At 33.1% G+C, this 23,211-nt stretch overlaps 1 protein-coding gene across 1 annotated transcript; it reads right to left on the minus strand.

The window, feature by feature from the left end:
- Nucleotides 1-507: 507 nt before the first annotated feature.
- Nucleotides 508-2,299, minus strand: LOC149905767 (protein Asterix). Its single transcript, XM_090105675.1, has 4 exons — nucleotides 2,022-2,299; nucleotides 1,638-1,749; nucleotides 1,282-1,397; nucleotides 508-685 (listed from the first exon to the last, which is right to left on the minus strand). The coding sequence occupies exons 2-4, from the start codon at nucleotides 1,747-1,749 to the stop codon at nucleotides 587-589; spliced, it is 327 nt and encodes a 108-aa protein (XP_089961801.1). The 5' UTR covers nucleotides 2,022-2,299; the 3' UTR covers nucleotides 508-586.
- Nucleotides 2,300-23,211: the final 20,912 nt, after the last annotated feature.

Below are 23,211 nucleotides of genomic sequence, written 5' to 3' on the forward strand. Positions count from 1 at the left end.
CACAATATCAAATATCGCCAGTACGAATACGTAAACTGAACGTACATATATTAATTACTAGCTTTCCGCCCGCGTTTTCAAAGAAAAACCCGCATATTTCCTCACAAACTTTTGCATAATTTATATATTAGTAGGATAGGAAGTAGGAACTAGGATAGGATAGGAACATAGATAGGAAGTAGCAACTAGGCTAAGATAGGATAGAATTACAAGATGTAAGGGACGTTTTCAGAATATTAACAAATCATAGTAAGTATGTAAGGGTGACAGATACTTTCTATTATTTCAAGTATGAGGAAATATCTTATTAAAATATCGAAAAGTCCGTTTGGAGTTGTAATAATACAGGAGATCTCTATAATATTTTAGTATATAAATAAAATGAATATTTGCTTTTGGAAAACTGCGCCACAATTAAGAAAATTTAACAGCTATTTAGAAAAATTAATCTTCACATTTTAACAGTTCGCTCAAAAACATGTTAACAATAAATAAGAATTGCGTCAATATAAATATATTTATGTATTGATAAGTTAATTTTTAAATAATTTACTGACACCAAGAGGAAAGGTTATAATTTAGTCTTTTATGTTGTTAGTGAAGCCCATGGTGGAGACATTGGTGCTGGATTTTGTAGATACGACATAACAACTGCAGATATGGATAACATGAAGGAACTGATAATCTGAAAAAAGAAAATATTACGTATATTATTATTTACAATGTTATTGACTTAATGTAGTTTTAATTTACTTAATTGTGTGACATGATAAACTTTGGCCAGAAAAATCTTTTATCAAGTACTACTGATTGAAATGTGAATATGGCTAATTATATTGGATGTATAGTTTCTCGTTTATTTACTTGTAAAACACCAGCAACCTCGCAGGACGAGATAGCTTACATCATAGGTAACAACATTAATTGTTCTACGACTTTTGATAATTTGTTAGATTTTATTTTCATACAAAAATAAATATTCATTTAATTTTCCGTTTGAATATTATAAACTCTGCGCGCATCCCAAATATTCCGTAAACAAGAAGTGAACGAGGGGGAAGGGGGCGTCGCGTCGTCCTTTCGATAATGAATGGAACATAGACTTACAATTAATGTTAAGAGAGTTCAATAAAAGCTTAAAAAATCATTTAAAAATAATTTATTGCGTTATGCCAATAGTCGTAGAACAAATGTTGTTACTTATGATGTTAGCTTTCTTGTCCTGCTAGGTGGCTGGTGTTTTACAAGTAACCCTGTATATTTAATTGATTTAAATATTACCTGTTTAGTATCATCTGATACTCTGGAATTTGCAAAACTTATACTGGAACAGAATACAGCTGTCCAAGCACACCACTTCAATCGCATCATCAGGCCACACATGGAAAACACCATACCTGGAATAAAGCAAACCTTATTATCTAGAAAAAAGTTTGATATCTTTGTAATTTCATGACTTTCACATAGGTATAACAATGAACAATCATTATGGAGATTAAAGCAAATTTTTTTAAAATTTTAAACATGATTAACAATAAATCTACATATTTCAGGTAAGTAAAAACTAAGGTACAAAATTATTATGATCACATGATCAGTATTGCAATCTAGGTCAAGGCATTTCTTTGATTATTTACCAAGTATGTTCATATAATCGGTTGTCAGATCTTCCGCAGGAGCAGAGTTTGGTGGAGGAGGTTTGTAGCGCCGCTCGCGATCTGCACGTCTGGGGTCAACTGTTAATTGCATCTGAAATAAATAATTAAAAACTTATAAGAAACTTGTCAAAATTTTAGTACCTATAATGTTTATCAAACAGTTTACACATTTTTCATGATATGTTTAAACTAAAGCTTTTAAAGATAATATTGACATACAAAATATTTCTCGTGATTGTAATAATTCAGACCTGAAGGTTCAATTACAACCTTTGGATTATAGTGATCTAAGTAAGGGTATTACTATTAAAGATTTAAGGAATTTATTAAAATTAATACATCTGATTTCGAAATTATACATACCTTTGTGGATTTTATTAATGGCCCGCAAATAGTTGTAACTTTTTGTAATAAGTAATCTAAAGATTATGTTCTATGGTTTCAAGTCTTTTTGAATTGGGTTAAAGTTAAAATATCGTCACAATATTCTTTAACAAATCTATATAAAGTTAAAATAGGTACTGGTATAAACTCAATTGCAATTGTCTATTTATTATGAGTTAAATAAATTTAATTAATTAAACGCCTTGTAAAAGTAAAAAGATGAGAGTTGGTGGAGAGTTGGAATTTGAAAACGTCATTCTCAGTACTCAGACATTGACAAATGTCAGGCCGATTGACAAGCCAAAGACAGAGAGAGCTGCCTTCATAATGCCGGTGATACCGATTGCCGGTTAAGGTTTACGAAATAGGGCAATTAAGATAATATTAAAATTGAATTTGATATTTTTGGTTATAAGGCATTCAAATGCTTTATAAATATAATATCGAGCTTCGCCTTAAACCTTTACAACACGAGAGCAGTAACAGAATTAATAACTAAAAGATTAATTATTATCAAAATAGGTTCACCTGTCGAGAGATCTGTAGTAAGACACCTAAAAAAACCTGTTAATGTTTTTGAAGTCGGTTGATAAAATATAATAGAAAAGCAATAATAAATAATAATAATTGTTAAAATGCTTGCGTGGGTTTACAGTTTCATTTTTGCAAAACATCATCTGTTTAGTAATAATAGTTTTACTTTAGCTGGGATTGAGTGCAAAAATAATCAAGGCTTTATTTTTGCAATCAACCCCAAAAGTCCACCTTCAAACATTTTCAATATAGGTAATATCTGTGGGTAATAGGTATGTACATTGTACATTGTACAAATTTTATTCACATATGTATCAGTGTTGTGTATACAGCGTGTAAACATGACATAGGTACCTATTAGTTATTACCTACAGACGATACGTACCTACCACATTTAAATCTATAGATATAATAGATATAGGTCCGTAGACCGTAGATATTTTATATGTAGATTTAAATGTTTTATGTACCTAGTTACCTTCCTAAGATAAAAGATTAATGTGCATTTCTTTTTGGTAAATATTATTTTTGAAGTAGGTAAAAGGCACGCATCAGATAAACTTACCTACTACCTAGTACTTAGATATTAATTCCATAAGTATGAAGTATCTACTTAGGTTTACCATTTTAAATCATTTTATATCTACCTAATAGGTAGGTAGACCGTATTTTTTTTTTAATTGAATGAAAATATAATTTATAAACCCACAAACACTAACCTTTTACCTTATAAACGTATAAAAACACCTTTAAATGTTTTATGTTATATAGAAGTTTTTGTATCTAGTAATGTTGAAATTATGCAAAACATCTCAATTAATTTAAGTTCCGTGAAAAATGTTTGGAGGCTTTGGAACGGCCGGTCTCTATTGGTTAGTTGCTGAACGCCCCTTGCCTGCGGCATGCACGCAATGCCTCGCCCAAGCATTTACCTACATGTGAAATCTAAAATAACATAACTGGAAACTTATGTAAATTATTTATGTGTAATTATATGACTTATAGCACGAATGTTCGGCAGTATCTTAGTAATAAACCGATATAATAATATTGTAAGTAGGTAGGTAGGTAGTGTCCACCGAAGAATTTAAGCAGCATAAATTAGAAATATGTATATATTTTTCCATTAATAAAATTGTTAAACGAGACAAAGGTTTTCATATTCTTTTAAAGGTCCAGTACTAAAAAGGAAAGAAATATACTTATTCAAATTCAAAAGACAGATCCATATAGTGAAAGAAAAGTTTATCGTGGATTATATTAAAACCTACATTTGTGTGTTTATAATTATCGGGCATGTTTGAAATGATAGCAGGGAACATATCAAAGAATATGTGCAATTATTTGAACGTGAGTGAAGCGTATCGCGGGAGCAACCGGAACGGGAGGCGGGAATAATTAAGTAACATGGCGGATTAATTGGTTTCCCATGAATGCGCATTTTGCGTTTTCCACCGCAATTATTTGCTATTAGCTATTGCGCGTAGGTAATTAGTATAGGAATATTAATAATTACGACATAATTTTAGGGCAACTTGTGTTGTCATAAATGGAATGATCGTCATCTGCAAGGAACTACCTACTTAACTTAAAACATCTTAATATGAGATAAAAAACTGCATGCCTAAATTGAATTGTAAGAAATATGTAGGATAAGTGTGCCTACCTAACACTTATGTAAAGATCGTAAAATGTTAACAAAATATAAATATCTAAGTTCTATAACCAAGATTGAAATAAAAAATGTTGTGTGGTTTTATGAAACCACGGTAAAAGTGAAACTGTTTGAACGGTTCCGAACACTGCTTTGTGTAGCGCATGTCGCGTGACGGTTTGCTGCCGAGTAGGTATACCTACCTACTCGGCAGCCGCGATACACGCGACATGCGCTACACAGACCAAAAAGTTTGAGACGATGTAATAAAAGTTTCACTTTAAAAAAACAACACATCAACAACAACACAATGTGACAAGATAGGTGCGGTGCGCTGATCACAATATAACCTACTTACTAGAAAATCAATAATGTAGATTTTTTATGCTTGCTTGATGTTTTGCAGATTCAGAAACAAAAGGAGATCAGCGATGCAGTATCTCGCACATTTACCTACAGCACCTACCCTACGTTCATTTTCGCAAATAGATATAGCCAGATTCCCAAATTATACCTAATAGTCATTATGAAAATGCGATGTTTCACCACGGCAAATCGCCATTCTCGCTCTGTGAAATTCAATCTGTATCTATCAACATCAATACTGCAAACGAAGTGGGAACGCGTAGGTAGGTACCTACTGTCGTACACACAAATACAATATTTTATATTTCTTTCCTTTCCTATGATATAAACAATAACAGAACACAATAAATTGAATAGCCAAGGCATAATGCTGTAGAGTGTACCTAGGCACCTAGATCTTACTACGAAGATGAGCAAACTTACATACCTACCTAATTAGTCCTGTTGTTCATTGAAAATTCCCCATTCGTATAACTTTATAAATTAATTCGAAAAAAAAGAACACTGCGTTAAGCTGACGAGACTCCTCCATTTCTAAGCCTCCATTATATATCAACTATAGTACCTAGGTAGTCAAGAGTGGCAAACCTGGTAGGGAGGTTAAAATTGACAAAAAATGAGTGTTAGACAGGTGACTGCAAAGAATCGTATCAATTTGTTTGCAACAATAAAAATACTGTGTTGAACAATTTGCGTGTCTGACTCAGAAATGATTGAAGCAAATTAAGTCAAATAACGTGGTGAGTTCATAATTTTATTAACGATTGGACATAATATGGGTCATTAACATGCAGCTCGTCGAAAAGGTAAAACAATGTCGGGTGTTATTTAGATATATCTAAGATATTTATTATTTAAATCGTTGCGAACGAGTATGCGCGTTAAGTATAGACTATGCTTTAGTAATTTGGTAATCAATGGTTGTAAGTTCATGGTACCTACAACAAGGTCAATGACGAGACTTAAATTTAAACGACGCGGACGGCGTCAGTTTGGCGCGTTTTGGTGTTCTTAACTAGGGCAAAATATTAGATTCCTATTAAGTTTATGCTTCAATAAACTAATTTATTTATTATTCGTAAAAAAATCTACTAAAATTCCAATATGGTGTTGAATCGTCATAGGAGGCGTTCATTCTGCAGTGGGAACAACATACGGCATACCTATGGGCTGATGATGATAATGTTAAATTGTGTTGAAATCTCATCTCGATTTTCTGATAAAGTTTTTTGCAACAATGGGACACAAATAAAATTGGCCAGAGTTTAATTCCTGTATCTATCTACCCTCTATTCTATCTCTACCCTTTTATTTATGCTATCATAAGGCAGTCCGAATACCAACTATTGGTAATATGTGCGGTACTAATAGGTAGGTAGTTGCTATACAGCTCATTGTTAATAATAAATGTAGAAGTTAAATAGGTGCGTTAATAGATGATCAAAGATCAATGACACTATCCAGGTGATGAAAGCTGAGAAAAGATAAAACTATCGACTATCCTCTGCCAGTCTGCCTTCAGTTTCTTGCAATCGTGTCGATCCCGACAGAAATGTCTATTCACTATTGTATCTACAATCTATATTATTCGTTTGAGGACTTAAAAATTGTGTTCATGTTTACAAGGCATCTTCAGATCTTCATCATCATCGAGTGGTGCTCCCATTGCAGTTTGGAGATGAGACAAAACTAAAGTGGTTAAATTAGCCAGCGTTTATTGAGGTACCATATCATGATAAGGGACAAAATTTTATGATTATTACACAATAAACCAGTGTTTAATGTCCTATGTACCTATATCTAAATTTCAAAGTAATTCCTATATAGGTAGATCACATAGGAATTACCTACATTTGATTTTATTTCATTGCAGTTGATAGTTTGATATATACTTCTTAAATATATTCTACTTTACTGTGTCAATAGGTACCTTTAAGATTGCAGGCATTAAAGATTTAACCGTTTAACCACAGTATATAATATTGTAATACTGTGGTTTAACCGTAAAATGTGTCACGCGCTGTCTTAACTCTTGCCTAGTGTAAAATCTTATTGGGCGGAGTTCTTATACTAACAATGTATCGCCCGGAGAGTCTCAAGGAATCCTAATGCAAGGGTTCCACTTCCGGGGCCTGCTGCTCAGTAAATTGTCGAAGAAAGGGTGCCGTGCGCCGCTATTGTCAACCGATTTCAACGAATAAAACACTGTTAGCACCGTGTGGCCGATCGGCTCTTTGTAACGTTGCGCACTCCTTAATTATGTAGAACAGTGAAAGGGTCATATTTTCTATTAAATTTGTACAATGTGTATACATGGTGATGTTTTGTAAAGTAGGTATTTTAATAGATATCTAGGCGAAATTATAGGTAATTTTGATAACTATTTAGAAATGGAATGTAGGTATCTATGGGCTATGGCGTCTAAACGCATCTATTCTGTAAATCATATCTAAAATGTTTACTCTTTTCTATTACCGATTATTTATATTATGATCAAACAACTTAGATCCCATGATAGATACTTAGCAGGTTCAATAAAGTAGGTATAATCAATAAGGTCAAGTAGGTATCTACGTTTCTAAATAGGTACACCGCTACATTGAAACACCCTATATCCAAAGGCATGTGGTGGCAGGGAGAGTGCATTGCTATTGTTCCTTCATGAGCTGATTACTATAATCATTGCTCACGTAATGTGGTAAATGATAAGGTACGCTGCAACATTCAAAACATATGCCTTTGTAGCTTATTCGTTCCAGTAGGTCACTCGTTCTGCCTTGTTTTGGTTAAGTAGCCCAAAGTAGATTTTGGTATCCGCTTTAAAGAGATATTTACTTGCCTAGTTATCTAAGGAAATAAGATAATTTTAATAATATGTATCTATTATTTAACTCTTCAAAATTGACGGAAAAGATGGTTTCATGTATTAATTCCCCGGTTGCTTTTTCATGGTTTATTCAGAGAAAATAAATCGTATACAGGGTGTAATCGTTAAGTGTGCACAGGCGATTATTCCGTAACTATTACAGATATCAAAAAACTTTAAACTGATATCGAAAGTACTTAACCTAATGAGTAAAATGGCCATAATAAATTTTTAAAAATAATACGAGAAATATCTAAAAAATTAACTTTAAGCCCTCCCATACATTTAGTATGAGATATGAATATCCCATGTACATGGGTTGATCCAAAAGTAATGATAATCAATAATAAAATAGGTCATTACAGTTAAAATAATTATGTATTTCTCTAGATAGTCTTATAACTAGATAATACTTCGATATTTTTTTTTCCTTAACTTAGAAAAAAAAACTTTGACTTCATCTACAAAAACCCCTCAAAATCGGCCATCACTTCGCTGTCGTCTTAAAATTTCTTATATCGACGGTGTTTCTTGTGCCGAGGTAAGAGATAGAATTAACTAGGAGCTAGATCTTACAAACAGGGTGGGTGTTCAAGCATTTTCAATGCCGATTTTTGATTGGCAGCCATCGCAACTGACGCTTTGTGATCTGGTGCGTTGTCTTGGTGAACCAACATTCAAGACCGAAGTTTGCCATGTCTCTTTTTCTTACTAACCTACCCGCAATCTTTTAATTTGGTCTGTGTAATAAGAGCCCTGTGTAGTAGTGGCTACCTTCTTAAAATATTCCACATTTCTTCAGCGTCCCAAAAAACTACGGCTTTAATCTATCCTACTAATTTTCACTTTGAAAATCTTCACCGTCACTTTGGAAGCTCGCATCCAGGCCATTGATTGTTTCTTGGTTTCAGCATAAACATGGTGAACCCAGATAACGCCCATGGTCACAAATCGTGACAAAAAAATATCCTGATCTCATTAAAAATTTAGAAATTCACCCTCTAAATGTCGAATCGTTGTTTCTTCTTTTCGTCGGGAAACATTCTGGCTCGCACTGTTCACATTAAAATTAATGTTAATACTTGGAAACGTGGCCTGTAGAAATAATTTTTTTGTGATAACTTAGTGATTACATGAGCAATCATAAAACATTTATTTTATATTTTTATGTGCACAGGAAATACCCAATTTACATTACTTTTGGATCAACCTATACATTTAATATGAAAGATTTTAGCTTTTTTTTTGTTTTTTTTTTGGTTTTCTGCTTTAATTACTTCGCAAATTTGGAGGGAAGTTCATTTAGAAACTGTAAATAGACCTCCTCATTGTATTGCACAATAAGGACGTCAATTCGAAAATCTACTATGAATACAAAATGTATGGGAAATAAATTGTATGGGAGCGTTTAATGTAACATTTTTGGTTATTTCTCGTTTTATTTTTAAAAAATTATTATGGCCATTTTACTCATTAGGTTAAGTACTTTCGATATCAGTTTAAAGTTTTTTGATATCTGCAATAGTTACGGAATAATCGCTTGTGCACACTTAACGATTACACCCTGTATATTAAAACAAGTGTTGTTATTTATAACTTAAATGTATTTAATAGATTTAGTAATTAGTTATTGACATAGTTCTCGCTATAGGTATGATCCACAATAGCTAGTGCTAGCTGCTTGTCCCAGATAACCCGAGTTGATCCGAGGGCCGAGATAAAAAAATGTGGCCGATAAAAATCGGTCAAGATGTTAAAAACACAATTCTAACTACAAAGCTTAATATTGTGTCAACAAAGACAATTGGTCAGAAATGTAAATTAACATCCACACAATAATGTTACCGTTTAAATATTACACTAGACACGCTCGTCAGGATCAAACGGCTCGGCTCATTATGCAGCATCAAGTGAGGACGCCGCGGTCTGTCATTACATCGAATGGAGGCAAATTGCGCACATCCAACACTGCTGAACCGCTGATAATGCCAGTAAAAGCCTGGACCTGAATCATTTTGGCATTACGTCTATGCTAATCAGAATTCAGGCGCCACACGAACGCTGTATTACAACCTACTTGTAGGACAAATTATGGTACAAGGTGTAACACAGTGAGGGTTTTTTTGCCATTATTTATATTAAGTACATACCTCTACCAATACTTAAGGGCGTACTGTATTTATGATAATGTAATTGTCAAAAAAATGGTTTCGTCGAAGGCTGCCATGTCTGTTTTTTATTAGTAGGTAGGTACCTACCTACTTTAAACATATAAGTAAGTTCTTACGTGAAAATACCTTTAAATAAGTATTCGGGTATGTTAATTTGGACAATTTATGACAGATGCAAGGATTGATAACTTTATTATTAATAATCATCGAAGTGATACGTACGAGTATATCCGTGTCCTATAATCGACAAGTGGTGGTGGAAATAAGATAATAAATAGGGTATTTTTTAACTGACTTCGAAAAGGTAGAGATTTTTATTCCTTTACTTGAAATTCATTATCAACTAGTCTGATTTGGAAAACTTTGTCTTCCAACTTTGTGTTCCATGTAGTCTACATGTTGAAACACTTTTTTTGTTTTCTATAGGTATAGGCGAAGCTTAAAATCGCGAAGTGCTAAACAAAAAAAGAAAAAAGATGTCTATTCTATGTACACTTTTTCCGTCTTACCCCTGAAACAAATGTAGAGCTGTAGAGAATATGAAGTGTAGGGGTACCTATTTGTAAATTACAAACAAATTGATGAAAAAAGGTGTTGTAAACATAAACTATTTACTTCTAACGTTGAGGTATGTTATTTAATTGTTGCTTTATTGAAAATATCAAAATAAAAGACACACGGTAGAGCAAAGTAGGTATGTTTAGGTAATTTAATTTAAAAGCGGCATGATTGCATGTTAACAATCCATCTTAAACTAATCAGAAATCAGAAGAATGTATATAAGTAGATAGGTAAGAGATAGGTAGGCACATAGGCTTTAATACATGCGACGTAGAATAACTGACAAAATTATTCGCGTCATAGACTACAGCACGCCTACAATAGGTAGGTACCTAAAGTATCTAATATGCATATTGCATAGGATAGCATTGACATCAGAAAATTACTTTTAATTGCTTCCAATTGGCGTGCAGTGTAATCATTGGTCCAGTGTGCACTGAGCGTAACTGTTCACCGTAATTATTAATGTACCTATGCATTCTGGATTTACTTGATTTATGACGACTTTACTGTCTATTTAGAACTATATATATAGTATTAAACTGATTGTAAGTGGGTACCTCATACGAAGGTATGTAGTACCTATGTACACTACCATAATCTAGTACCTACCTAAGCGAAGTTAGGTGTTGAGTTCCATATAACAAGGTAGATACCTACTTGGCTACTGAGAAGTCTGTAGAGAAAGGTAACATGCCTGAAACTTTACTTATCTTATAAACTGGAAATATTTGCTTTGGATAAACCCAAAACTAGTTTATACCAAGTTGAGCTTTTCAAATTCGATAAGAAGTAGGTACAATAAAGATAATAAAGGTTGTAGGTACCGATCAACTCAGCTTTTATTATATTATAATACTTGCTTGTTATCCTATACATTCATGGAACACTAGATGTCCGCCCCGGCTTCGCCCGTGGTAGGTATATATTTCGCAATAAAAGGTAGCCTATGTCCTTTCTCGGGTATCAAAATATCTCCATACCAAATTTCATGCAAATTGGTTCAGTAGTTTAGACGTGATTGAGTAACAGACAGACAGACAGAGTTACTTTCGCATTTATAATATTAGTATGGATTGATATTTTTACATCGATGATAGTCTTATAACCGCTTCAGACGCAAATGATTATTTTGATTACGTTTAATTTGCATATGGGCGGCGGAGTGTTGGCCGCGGGCTAGTGCCGCCTGCCGTCCGACGATACCTGTACTTTTCTGTAATGTTTTCGCCATTTCCAACAAAATTCCCAACAAATAATATAATTTCGGTTCATCATGGTTATTACGAAGAAGCGTCCGTAGTCTCCGTAGCACCGTAATCGATGCTCGATGCTTAAATTCTTGATAACTCCGAGTAATCAACATAGAAACTGGCTCGGCAGGCTTAATGGTCCGATATCTTCAATTACAGGTAATATCGGGGGTTTAAACGTTCTTAGGGAGCTGAATGGCTGGTTCTGCGGAGTGAGACTGCTTATTTAGATGTTTCGTTTTCCGCAATTTTAAGTAGCTAAAAGGTATGGCTATTTAGTGCGTGATTTAACTGAAAGAGTGGGTTGTCTACCCACAGGTATTCAGAAATTGTATCAGATAGGTTTTATGCTCAGCTATAGTACCGTAATTAGGTATAAATTCGTAGATATCATAAAAATGTACCTCAATTACTTTAGCTTAGGTACTAATTCATACCCAAATAGGTGTGTATTTTAAATGAGCCTACTAAAGTGTTAGTTAACTTAAAAAATTGACATTTCAGCTCTACTCATAAATGCAATTACTGTAGAAAACGTTAGAAATTGAAATAAAATATATGGAAACTACTGTGCGGCGCACGCGCATTGGCGCGACTGCCTCCAATCAGAGTACGAGGACACGCCCACATCTATAAACTCTACATGTATTTATACTGGTTTTTCCGTTCCTCTGTATGCCATGTGAAGTGATATTAACATAAAGATTCACTCACTGTATTGGAAATTATGGTCTTAACTTTTGTATGGGGGGGTATTTTTCTCACCATCGTAAATAATGTTAAGTAGATAGGAATAATAGAGCTGTGCAAAAATATTAGTTTAAGATTTACCTAATATGAAAATAATGTTTAAGGTATACATAATAATATCAACAAAAACGAAGTGCTTAAGAAGAACATTACACATACGATAGGGTACCTACCTATAAGTTGCATTTTATAATAGGTACTTTCGAAAACATTCAAGCCAAAGTTTATGGGCCAAAGAAGATAAAGCTTCGAATTTGGACAAACTTAGGTGCTTAAGTAAGCTTTAACACTAAAACTAGGAATATGATAATCTCTAATTATAATAACTGGATAGCTTTATATTATGTGCCAAATTGTTGTCTTGAGTATCTACTAGTCTCTACTCTTAGCTCTACATATTAGAATATTGGTATCTAATGTGGTTTCGATTGCACATTATTGTTGCTATAAGAAAAAATTAAATTATCAGAATGCTTTTAGAGACTACATTATTTATAAACGCTTTCCTTTTCAAAAGAAAGTCCGGTCTATTTCCAATTTTCTATTTTTCACAAATTATTAACACAACAACTTATTGTGGGTAATAATAACACGGGCATGAAGTCTTATAATTCTACCTTATTAACATTATTATTGTTATAACTATGTAGGTACTTTTCAGCTACTTTTAGAAGTGAATGCCATATTTGATATTTCTGTGTTAGTTAACTGTAATATGTAGGTACCTACCTACCTACGTAGCTGTAGGTAAATAGAAAATCAACGTTCAGTAGGTATCTATAATGTATACTACTCTAATTAAACGCATTTGTGTTTTATGATGTGTAAAGTAGTGAATTTGCGAGTTTTATGATAAAGAGAGAAATAATTCTAAAACTTTCTTTATAAAGATGTGATTATCCGATGTCCAATCCTACCATTATTACAGTTAAGCTTCAAATATATTTAGACTATAACTCACGGCTATAGTTCTCGAGGTTTTCAACGGTATCAAAGCGAGATTGTCCAGACCTAATAACATAATCAGACCCTCCGGCCTTTGGTCCTACGGTCTCTGTGATAACAGTGTTTTGAAATAAAGCGGAAAGCTCAGCAGAGACCGGCCAGTGATTGTGGCAAATCGATTTGTTACCCCCGGCGTGGAATAAGTGCACCTGACTGTTTTGAATAAAACAATCTGTGCAATAATTTTCACAGCTTTATCACTTGTAATTATTGAGTCGAATTAGCACTAGTGCTAAGTGCATACAGTTCTTGTTTCATTAAATAGATTAGTAAAATATATGGGTAACCTACATTTAGAGCGTACCTACCTATATTAAAATTATAGGTACCATCAAGATTTTCGCAAAGTTCCGGTTATTCTACTTGCCATGTTATTTGTTTCATTTTCCATGAAAATAGGTTAGGTATAGGTATATGATGAATTTGATAAACCTTTGTGTAATACAATTCAAAAGGAGAGCCAGTTAGAATCGGCAAACAAATTGATGAATGTGAGCGACCAGCATCACCCATGGATATAGGTACCTACCTAAGTAGAGACTGCTCTGTAAATGGGTTGCCTGTTTATTAATGGAAATAAAGGAATGACACTCACTCATCGTACGAAATACAGTTTCTTTGATATGCTTTTATTTCACGCTGATCTTCTGGGATTGTGTGGTAGCTGAAAGTAATAATATAACTACAATTAATAGTGCTAATACATATTAGTTTTCCCTATACGAAAAGAAAAGTTTGAGGAAAAATAAGCTAGAACATGGTTTTGGGAGAATCATTTGACCCATCAGTTTTACCCATTCGGGCTAACAGTTATTAAAGTGTAACAAATGAAAAAAAAGCTACTTATTTATCGCTGTATGAATTTACTAAAAATATAAAAGGTTGTTACAAACATAGTTGTGAAGTTTGTGAAGAGAGAGTATCGTCTTAGTGATAGAAAATTAATGGATTTGAGTTATTTTTTGTAATTTTAAAGACAACATTTAGATACTTCAATAAAGCCTTTCTTATACCTACTTTCTTCTTGACTAATTTTGTAATAGTTAAACTAAAATGTTTGAATAAGTAACTAGGTAGATACCTATACAATTATTTATCTACTGTTTGTGAAAGTAATAATAGCGAAACATTATCAATGTTATTTCACAGCATAGCAATCGAATAAAACAAAAGGATTTTAATTTCAAAAAACAAACTGTATAATTTTTCTGCCACGTATCTATTATGTCTGCTATTACTAAAACGTTTGGCTACTGCAGCCAATAATAAGTTATGTAACGTATTCAATGAATAGCTGTCACATTTCCCAACGGCAGTGTTTTGTTTATGAAAAATGCAAATTTCACACCGCTTGCAAACAATACCTAGTGGTCGAGGCATAGGAGTTAGCTTCGAGTAATAGGCCATAATGGCTTTTGATTTTCCACGTTGCATTGCGGTAAGTTTTTTAATGTTCTGGTGTTTTCTATGCATAATAGCGGCGAGATTATAGGCTTGGTGTTTGCAGTGATAGCTGTGTTTGTGCCATCGGTTACGGGAATGCATTAAAAAAAGATGCAGTTTTATTGAGGTTAGCGGTAGGTACTTGCTTTTGTCATTTTCCACTCGGAAAATCACAAAGAACCGTTGTGCATACTTAATGGTTGAATGGATATTTGTTACGGAATAATAAAATTTTAGTTATGGGTTTGAATTTTATTTATAGCTAAACGGAATACGATATTCAAAAATGAAGTCCATACCTATCAGTTAGCTCTACATTATCTTATTACCTTGTAACTAATGCCCGTTCCCAATATTCAAACTACTGTTATAGATATACAGCTATCTCCGATAGCTAGTAGATAGGTATTAGTTCTATCTATCGTAAGATAGATACAATATTGGGAACGGCCATTACTGGCTGACAGCTGTCAAAACGTTATTAGGACGCTCAAATAGACAAATTCAAAGAGAAAACCTCTAGTACCTAAGCAGTTAGTCCTCCAGACGATAGATAGCGATCAGAGATATAGGTTAGCTTATCGCTAGTAAGCTTATTGGGACGCCAAAACAAAAGATAGATAGCATTTTCTATCTTTAGTAGGGTCAAACCGAGGATAGATACGACATTGGGAACGGCCATTAGTATCTTAGTATACCTACCTTATTTTGCCACATAGCTTTTTCTACACATACCTACATGAAATTCGTAGGTACTTTTTCCATGTTCTCTACCTATATTTCATCTTTATTCATGCTGCTATTAGATGTATTGTGATAATACAATTAGGTACATATATGTTGATTTCTTCAATAATGGAAATAGTGGATATAATTGAAAGTGAAAGAATAACAAACATCCACCCATCCATACATCCATCCATCCTCACAAATTTTTGCATTAGACACACATTTATAGGTAATATTAGTAAGATTTGCAATTTAAATATCAACAAGTTTCATTCAAAGCTATAAACTATATCTACCTATTGAATAATATTAAGAATTAACGATAAGAAATGACCTAGACGCTTCACACATTTAAACAGTGCCACATCCATCGAAAAGCTCGATGCGTTGTGTTTTCATACAATAAGAAAAAAAAGGAGAGAATTTAATTTATTTTATTTCTTAACTGTAAAATAATCTGTAACGGCTCATAATTTAATTGTTTATGGTAGAACCCGTTTACTCAGTAATAGGTACCTACTACTATGCAGTCACTATTCCACGCGGACGAAGTCGCGGGCACAGCTAGTATAATAATATATAGTTACCTATTCAACTAAAAAATAATTTCTAATTACTTACAGGTTACTTAGGTAGCTATCACGTTTTCACAATTGGAATAGTTAATATCAATACGCGAAAATTTCAACCGTCCAAATTGAAACCCCCGTATTTATTCCAAATAAGAATAAGTAGGCGAGCGATTATTGAGCCAAAGCCTTCCAAAACCCTTCGTAATTACATGTTTCTATCGACCGCATCAAAATAAATGCGACATAAAACTCTCTTTTATTACACTAAATTGACACAAATTTGACAAAGATTGTATCGTTATGATAGTTTTCGGAATTAAATGAACATTTATAATGTGACTGGAGACCATTCCGGTTCAATTATCGTACAAATTATGAAAATGACGAATGACAACTAATTGAGGAGGTAATAAAGTCTTACGCGTTTCTTTTAGTTGAATGCAAGTAAGTAGGGATCCTTGATATTATGTTTGTTGTAAATAGTATTTAATAAGGTGATATAACTATAATTATTATCTAGTGGAATCAGATTAAAAAAAATTGATATTGCAACCACGTTTTCTGTAGGTAATGCAAGGAACTATATGAAAATGTGGGTAATGTTTCACAGAAGTCAGAAAAATGTTTTATGTCCCATTACCTATAGGACATAAAATATTTTTCTGAATATAGTTAGTGTATTATATCTATTCTCGGAGGTATTTTTTTACTGCCAATTAGACATCATATAAAAGGAATTAATGATTGCTTTAAAAAAACCTAGGTACGATGTTGAAGAGTTTGTATGCATGAAAATTATTTCACCGTTAGAAATGCACGTGCTGCTATATTCTGCCAGGAACGAAGCTAGGGTACACCCTAGCTTCGTTCCTGACACACAACTGAAAAATTTTCCAACGCAAGGCACACGAGGCGATTTCACTCCTAAATAAATTGATTTAAGTATATTTTTTTTAAATTTTAGATCTTACAAGAATGAAAATGATCAGTAATCAAGCTTCCTTTCTTTTCTCCGAGTAGGTATAGTATCGAATTGCAGAGTTAGGCAAAATTATTTATGAATGGGTTTTTACTGATAGCATTATCATATGAAATCTATTTTGCTCCACAAGTAACATACTGGTAAGTAAGGTAGGTACTAGGTACTTAATATTTTAGCTGAGCACATATAAATCTACGATTGAAAAGAAATACATAAACGCATCTTATGTTATCTTACTCGTTCGTGGAGGAATCGATCAGTATCAATCCGACTGTTTCCATAATACATTCGAATAGTCGGCTTAATGATGAATAAAATCTAAAACTTTATTTATAAAAAATAAATAGTAGTCAATTCTCTGAAGCTTCATAAGTACGGTGTACATTAATTAGAAAAAAACATTTAAATACTATAAAGTATCTCTCACGAATTATATATGTAATTGCAAAAAAATGCAACAATACTTTGCGTTATTATAAAATAATTAAGAAAATATTGTGTTCCCGAATTTATACTATAATTTAGCTACTCGCCGATAGGTGGCAGGATGTTATTAGTGTTTGGATTCACACCAAGATGGCGCTGCATTGTATGTTTAAAGAAATTATTAATTAAAGATATTGAAGTTTCTAATAAATAAGATAGAGCAATAACTATTTAGTAGTGCGACAATAGTTTATTAAAAATGACGAAAATGTGTAAACTGGATTTAAGAACTAATAAAGCCCATTAGGATTTGTAAAATCAAATCTTCCTGTGCATTTTGATGTAAGGAATGGCATATTGTAAAATAAAATTTATACTATACATATCTGAGAACTTGACCACGAGAGTATATGAATTATTATAAGATTTTATAAATTGGAAAATCTTTCGCACGTTACCCTTTCATGGCTAAACCATTAAAGCGATTTTGATGAATCTTAGGATATAGATTGAAAACAAGGTCTAGGTATATATGGATTTGCAATATAATATGAATTTGTATTTTCTAAAGGATTTTACTATAATTGTAATTGTTAACGAGAGAAACTCGTTGAATGAATGCTAGGTGCTATTGAAGGCTGAAAAACTTTATTAAGTATGTATATTATATTTATTTGTATCTACGCATATTATAACACAATCTCACCGTCTAATTTTAAACTACTCCAAGATAACCTCGAAAATGGCATCATTGTTATTTAACATTCCACTACACTGACATATTTTAAAGCTGTTATTACCACAGTGCAATTAATAATCGGTAAATAAATATGTACTAATAACCAACAATATTAATTTATTTTGTTCTCTATGGCATACTACTACCTAATAGAACAAACATGTTTAAAGCCGAATAGTTTCAACAAGGGTCTTGTATTGAAATTCAATATTTAATATTAATTATAAGCTTAATTAAAACCCGCATAAAGCCTGTATCGACAACAAAGTACTGTTATTCTGAAGACACGTGGGCAACAGCAGCCGAGAGGGCGGGCAGGGCGGCGCCGAAACGCCTCGCAGATTTAAGCCTTACTAAAGAAATACACCATACAATGAGGCCAAATTATTAACATTAAAATCTGCAATGCAATGTAAACAACGGCACGTACTATAATGTGTTTAAAGGAACATGACATACAGACAGGTAACTAATACTTATAAGTACCTAAACTGATAGGTACTTAGGTACTTATTGATTTTACTCGTAGGAGAAGAATAGAACGAATTAGATCATCAAAGAAGAAATAAGGAAAAAATACACGCATATGATGGATTATGCTTCATGGGAAATCATAAATGAAAACAAATGTTACGGGTATTTTTGATTTCATATTTTTTCGAAAACACAGTAAAAGTTTTCTGAAATTATTATCAGCCCATATATATTTTGTTCCCACTGCTGGGGCCTGGGACCCGGGCCTCCCATAAGAGATTTAGATTTCAACTAGCGTTCCGCCCCGGCTTCGCCCGTGGTACCTACATGTTTAAACTTTAAACTATCCTATCTCTCAAGTTGGATCGAACTGCACATGGTGTGCGAATTTTATTATAATCGGTTAAGTGGTTTCGGAATCAATTGAGGACAAACATTGTGACACGAGATTTATATATATTAAGATACCTATTAAAGAAAACTATTTCTTACTCTTATATTATTGCATGCAATATTTCATGATTAGTGATTATCGGGTGATGAAAGGCTTGAAAGCGTAACAAAAAGCAATATTACTATAGTTGCACGAAGTAGGTAGGTAGGTATACAAATGGATGAAATGCAAAATGTAGTTGGTATTAGATACAATTATGATGAAAAATACCATTTTTCTCATTATCGCGTATGATTACTGAGAATTTCAGGATATTGTTCAGATTTGCTAATTCAATTCAGTTTTTATCTGATTATTATTTTAATTTTTAAAGACGCGCAAAAATAAAAGATTTTTATAAACGAGAAGAGAACATTCTAGTTTTTTCCTTGTTTTATCAATCAAGTTAATACATTTTTATCTAAACAAAAAATCGGCTCTTATTTTTCTAAGGGCCGATTTTTCAATGCCCAGATAAACAGCTAGATAGACTTTATTCTTCAGTTAACAAAATATTCAATTTTTCAATAGACGAATAGGCCTTATCTATCGAATAACTACGTTATTTGAGGAATAAATCTATTTGCCGCTCCAACGGCCAGATAGCGCGCTATTCGACGGTTAGGCGTTTGAGTTGACAACTGACGCGTCAAATTTGGGATATTTTCGTATGTCATAACATAGAGCGTAGAATTATTAACAATTAAACCTCTTTCTATATAATGATTATCAAATAAAATCATATTGAAATTGATGTTTTTGATAGTACTGATGACCATGCCATTGAAAATTTGCCGAACGCTGCCTTTAAGTATGTCGTTTCTATCGTAAAATATATAAATTGAAACACAAATTTAACCAAACTCTTTACTCGAATCAAAACAACAATCAACAATCAGAAGACAACTAAAACTAAAATGCACTCCTGACGTGAGTCATAATGACGGTTGTTGACAAATTGCAAGAGTTGACTCTATCCCGCTCTAACCTGACTAATTTAATATTTTTGTTTCGCCACTCCGAGAGCAGAGCTGCCAATATGGAAATATTTGGTCAGATAGTTATTCATCAAATAAATCACGATTGAAAAATAGGCGAGCCGTTATGAGTTAGATAAATAATTGAATAAATCTATTCGAGGGGTAGTTATTAGACTGTTTATCTCGCGATTGAAAAATCGGCCCTAATACGTGTGAACTGTGAGTGCTGTCAAATTATTAGGTAGACTCCAAGTAGACACCTATTTTAGAGTATAGATAATATATACGACTATATTCTACATTTACTCTATTGCGTAAATATATCTATTCACGATCAAAATGTAAGCCGCAATAAACAATCATGCACTGCAACAAAGTGGATGCGACGTCATCGCATGTAATACACGATGTTCGAGCATTCCCGCAATAAACCGGCATAGTATTTTACGGGCTCATAAATAATGGTCAATATGTCGAGCAGCATTGTCGATTCTGACAAATTGCCCCTCTCGCTCGCCGCGGCATTGTTAGCTACCGAAGCACTGGATCTTTTGTCATCATTGTACCCACAATAGCGCGATTTTACCAGATCACTTTTGTAAGTATAATTTTCACCTCTGCGCGGAATGTTGCAAATCGACTTTATTGTGTCTTGTGGGTGACAAGACATATCGATTCTTTTGATAAATGGGACTGTGTGCACAATATTCCTAGCCGCGGCGTATTTTATTGAATGAAAGATTTTTATTATAGTTGTAAACTTGTGAATGCCGCGTTCAAACAGAATTCAAGGATAAAGCAAATAATTTTTTTGGTGACAAAGAGAAGAGATACCGAAAAGCCATTATTAATTTAAGGCAAACATAATAAACACGACGATATAGAGGTATTTATTACTTAAATAAAAAATGAGAATGAACTTAAAGAAAATGTAAGCCGATAAATAATAAATTCGCCAGATCTGTTAGTTTAATACTATACCTAGGTAGTAAGTACATTTTCTACCTATAAACCAGGCATAGGGAAGAAGTAATAAATAAAGATGAAAACAACAAAATTTATCAAGCGTATTTTATTTATGATAATAATTTTTTTCTTAAATTAATTCTACACATCTTTTTTCATTTATCAAAAGTGTATCTACCTACAAGCTGTTTAAGTTAGTTACCTAAGTAAGATGTTTAGTAAATTCAATATTATTATATTTAGATTCCCCATACACCTTGTTAATTAATTGAGTATCTATAATACAAAATCAAATCTCAAAATTTAAGTCAAGTTCGATAAAGAGGGTGTGAACCGTATCCCCGACACTCCCTTCTAAACTCGTACATAGGTATTTGCTTTAAAATTAACGACACAATAACATTATTGTGTCTATACAAAAGTAAATTACTGTGAAAATGTAATAAAAACTACGCGACCCCTACTATTAAGTGATGATGTAGCGATACTCTGCGCAGACGCAAATATGAAACATTTCATACTTTGTCGCGTCTGTCGTGTTAAAAGTAAAAACAAAATATCAAAAACTGGACCTTAAATATTTTGAATAGAGTTGTTTTTGCAACGCGGTGTAGCTTCCGATCGGTTTCGTGAAATACAATATCTATAGTATCCGTGACGGGTGAATGGTGCATAAAAAAAACATAAATCAAAGTCAAAAAGGCATAGAGAATGGGTAGAACAGCGGTCGCGACTCATACGTGGTGTTCCCAGCTGGCAGTTGATTTGCCGCCGCTTATCGGTGACAAAGCATTATTCACTCAATCCGATCAATAATGAGGGTAATTTTGTCACATTAGTGAGACGTATTGAACTATTGTTACGCATTATTTTGAAGAATCACATTTCAGTGTAATGATCATTCATGTAGTTTTGCTACACAAAAAGTAATAATATGATTATTTTAGTCTTATTATTTAATTACAATGCAAATGATACGTTCGATGCTATTTTTAAAACCGTTAAGAAGATCTAAAACCAGGGTTCTATTCAATAAACTGAATTGCATATAACGACAGTTTAATCAGTGTAGAGTCAAGAGTGCATCTTTTAAACACATACGTTGAACCATCTGTGGTCGCGGCGTTCGTCACCGGACGAATTGCGGTTGCGTAAAGCGCCATCTGTCGCCGTAATTACATCCTACTCTTTGTAACTCTGCCTCATTCGCTACTAGCTTTTGTTGTGCATACATTTAATTTTTTAAATGGTAATTATGTAATCAAGAAATGAAAGTACGCCGTTCAATGCATGGCGAGTCCGTAGAAAGTTCACCCGCTTCCTTACGGGCTTTAAACTGCCGTGAAATTGATAGTTTGAAGCTAACCACAAAGTTTTTTATGGAACAACATAGGTATGTATTTTCCGCTGGTTTGACCAGCTCTGTGGATAAATACGTTAAATTATAAATAGAAGGAATCGTTATTCTTCTGTGCGGGTAGAATCGTAACGTATCTATTTTTTTTGAAGAGAAACTTATTTTGGCGCGTTGTCGCGGCGTCATAGCAATACCGTCACGTCATGGAGTAAGGCCATATTGATATCTTTGAATCTTGCAAAGAAGTTTCACTTCTGACATGTGTGCTCGGCACGTTTTTTTTAATTGAGCGTAACTCATATATGTATTTAAAAATTCAATAAGTTTAAGGATATATTAAATCAATAAAAAAGAGCGTGTGTGTCGAGCAGTCTATCTCTCTGTTTGTGTCTGTCTCATAATTAAAATAAAAATGAAAAAGTTTAACTGTTAGAATCCTAACCAGAGACTTAGGTTTACGTAGGTTGATTGTAACGCAGATCACTATAAACAACAGTTTATATCTTCAGCAAGCTGAAGTACCGGTATAGCTATTTCAAAAATATTTAATTTGTTAATAATTAATATCATACCAAAGTTTCCGGGGGCTACCTCTACTCGCCACTAGGTAACGCCATTGTCGCCCTAATGACATAATAAGACCCGTGATCTTAACTTGCTAACAAATAATCTCTTAGTTGGTTACGCAAAATAATTAAATTGGAAAAAATATACCTACAACATTACGTATAAGTAGTTTAAATCTTGTATATATTTTTAATATCGTAATGCTTTATCCAATAAGTTGATTATGATGTATTTTTTACTTAATTAATTGTAACTGTAACTTCAACTACAAAGAAGCGTAAATTAGCTATAATAATACAAAGATTTTATAAATCGTAAATACCCACATCAAATATTTTTTG

The sequence above is a fragment of the Colias eurytheme genome, chromosome 9 (genome assembly GCF_061535395.1).
Source record: "Colias eurytheme isolate Ceu_HAF_F1 chromosome 9, ilColEury1 Martin Lab GWU primary, whole genome shotgun sequence".
Taxonomy (NCBI): Eukaryota; Metazoa; Arthropoda; class Insecta; order Lepidoptera; family Pieridae; genus Colias; species Colias eurytheme.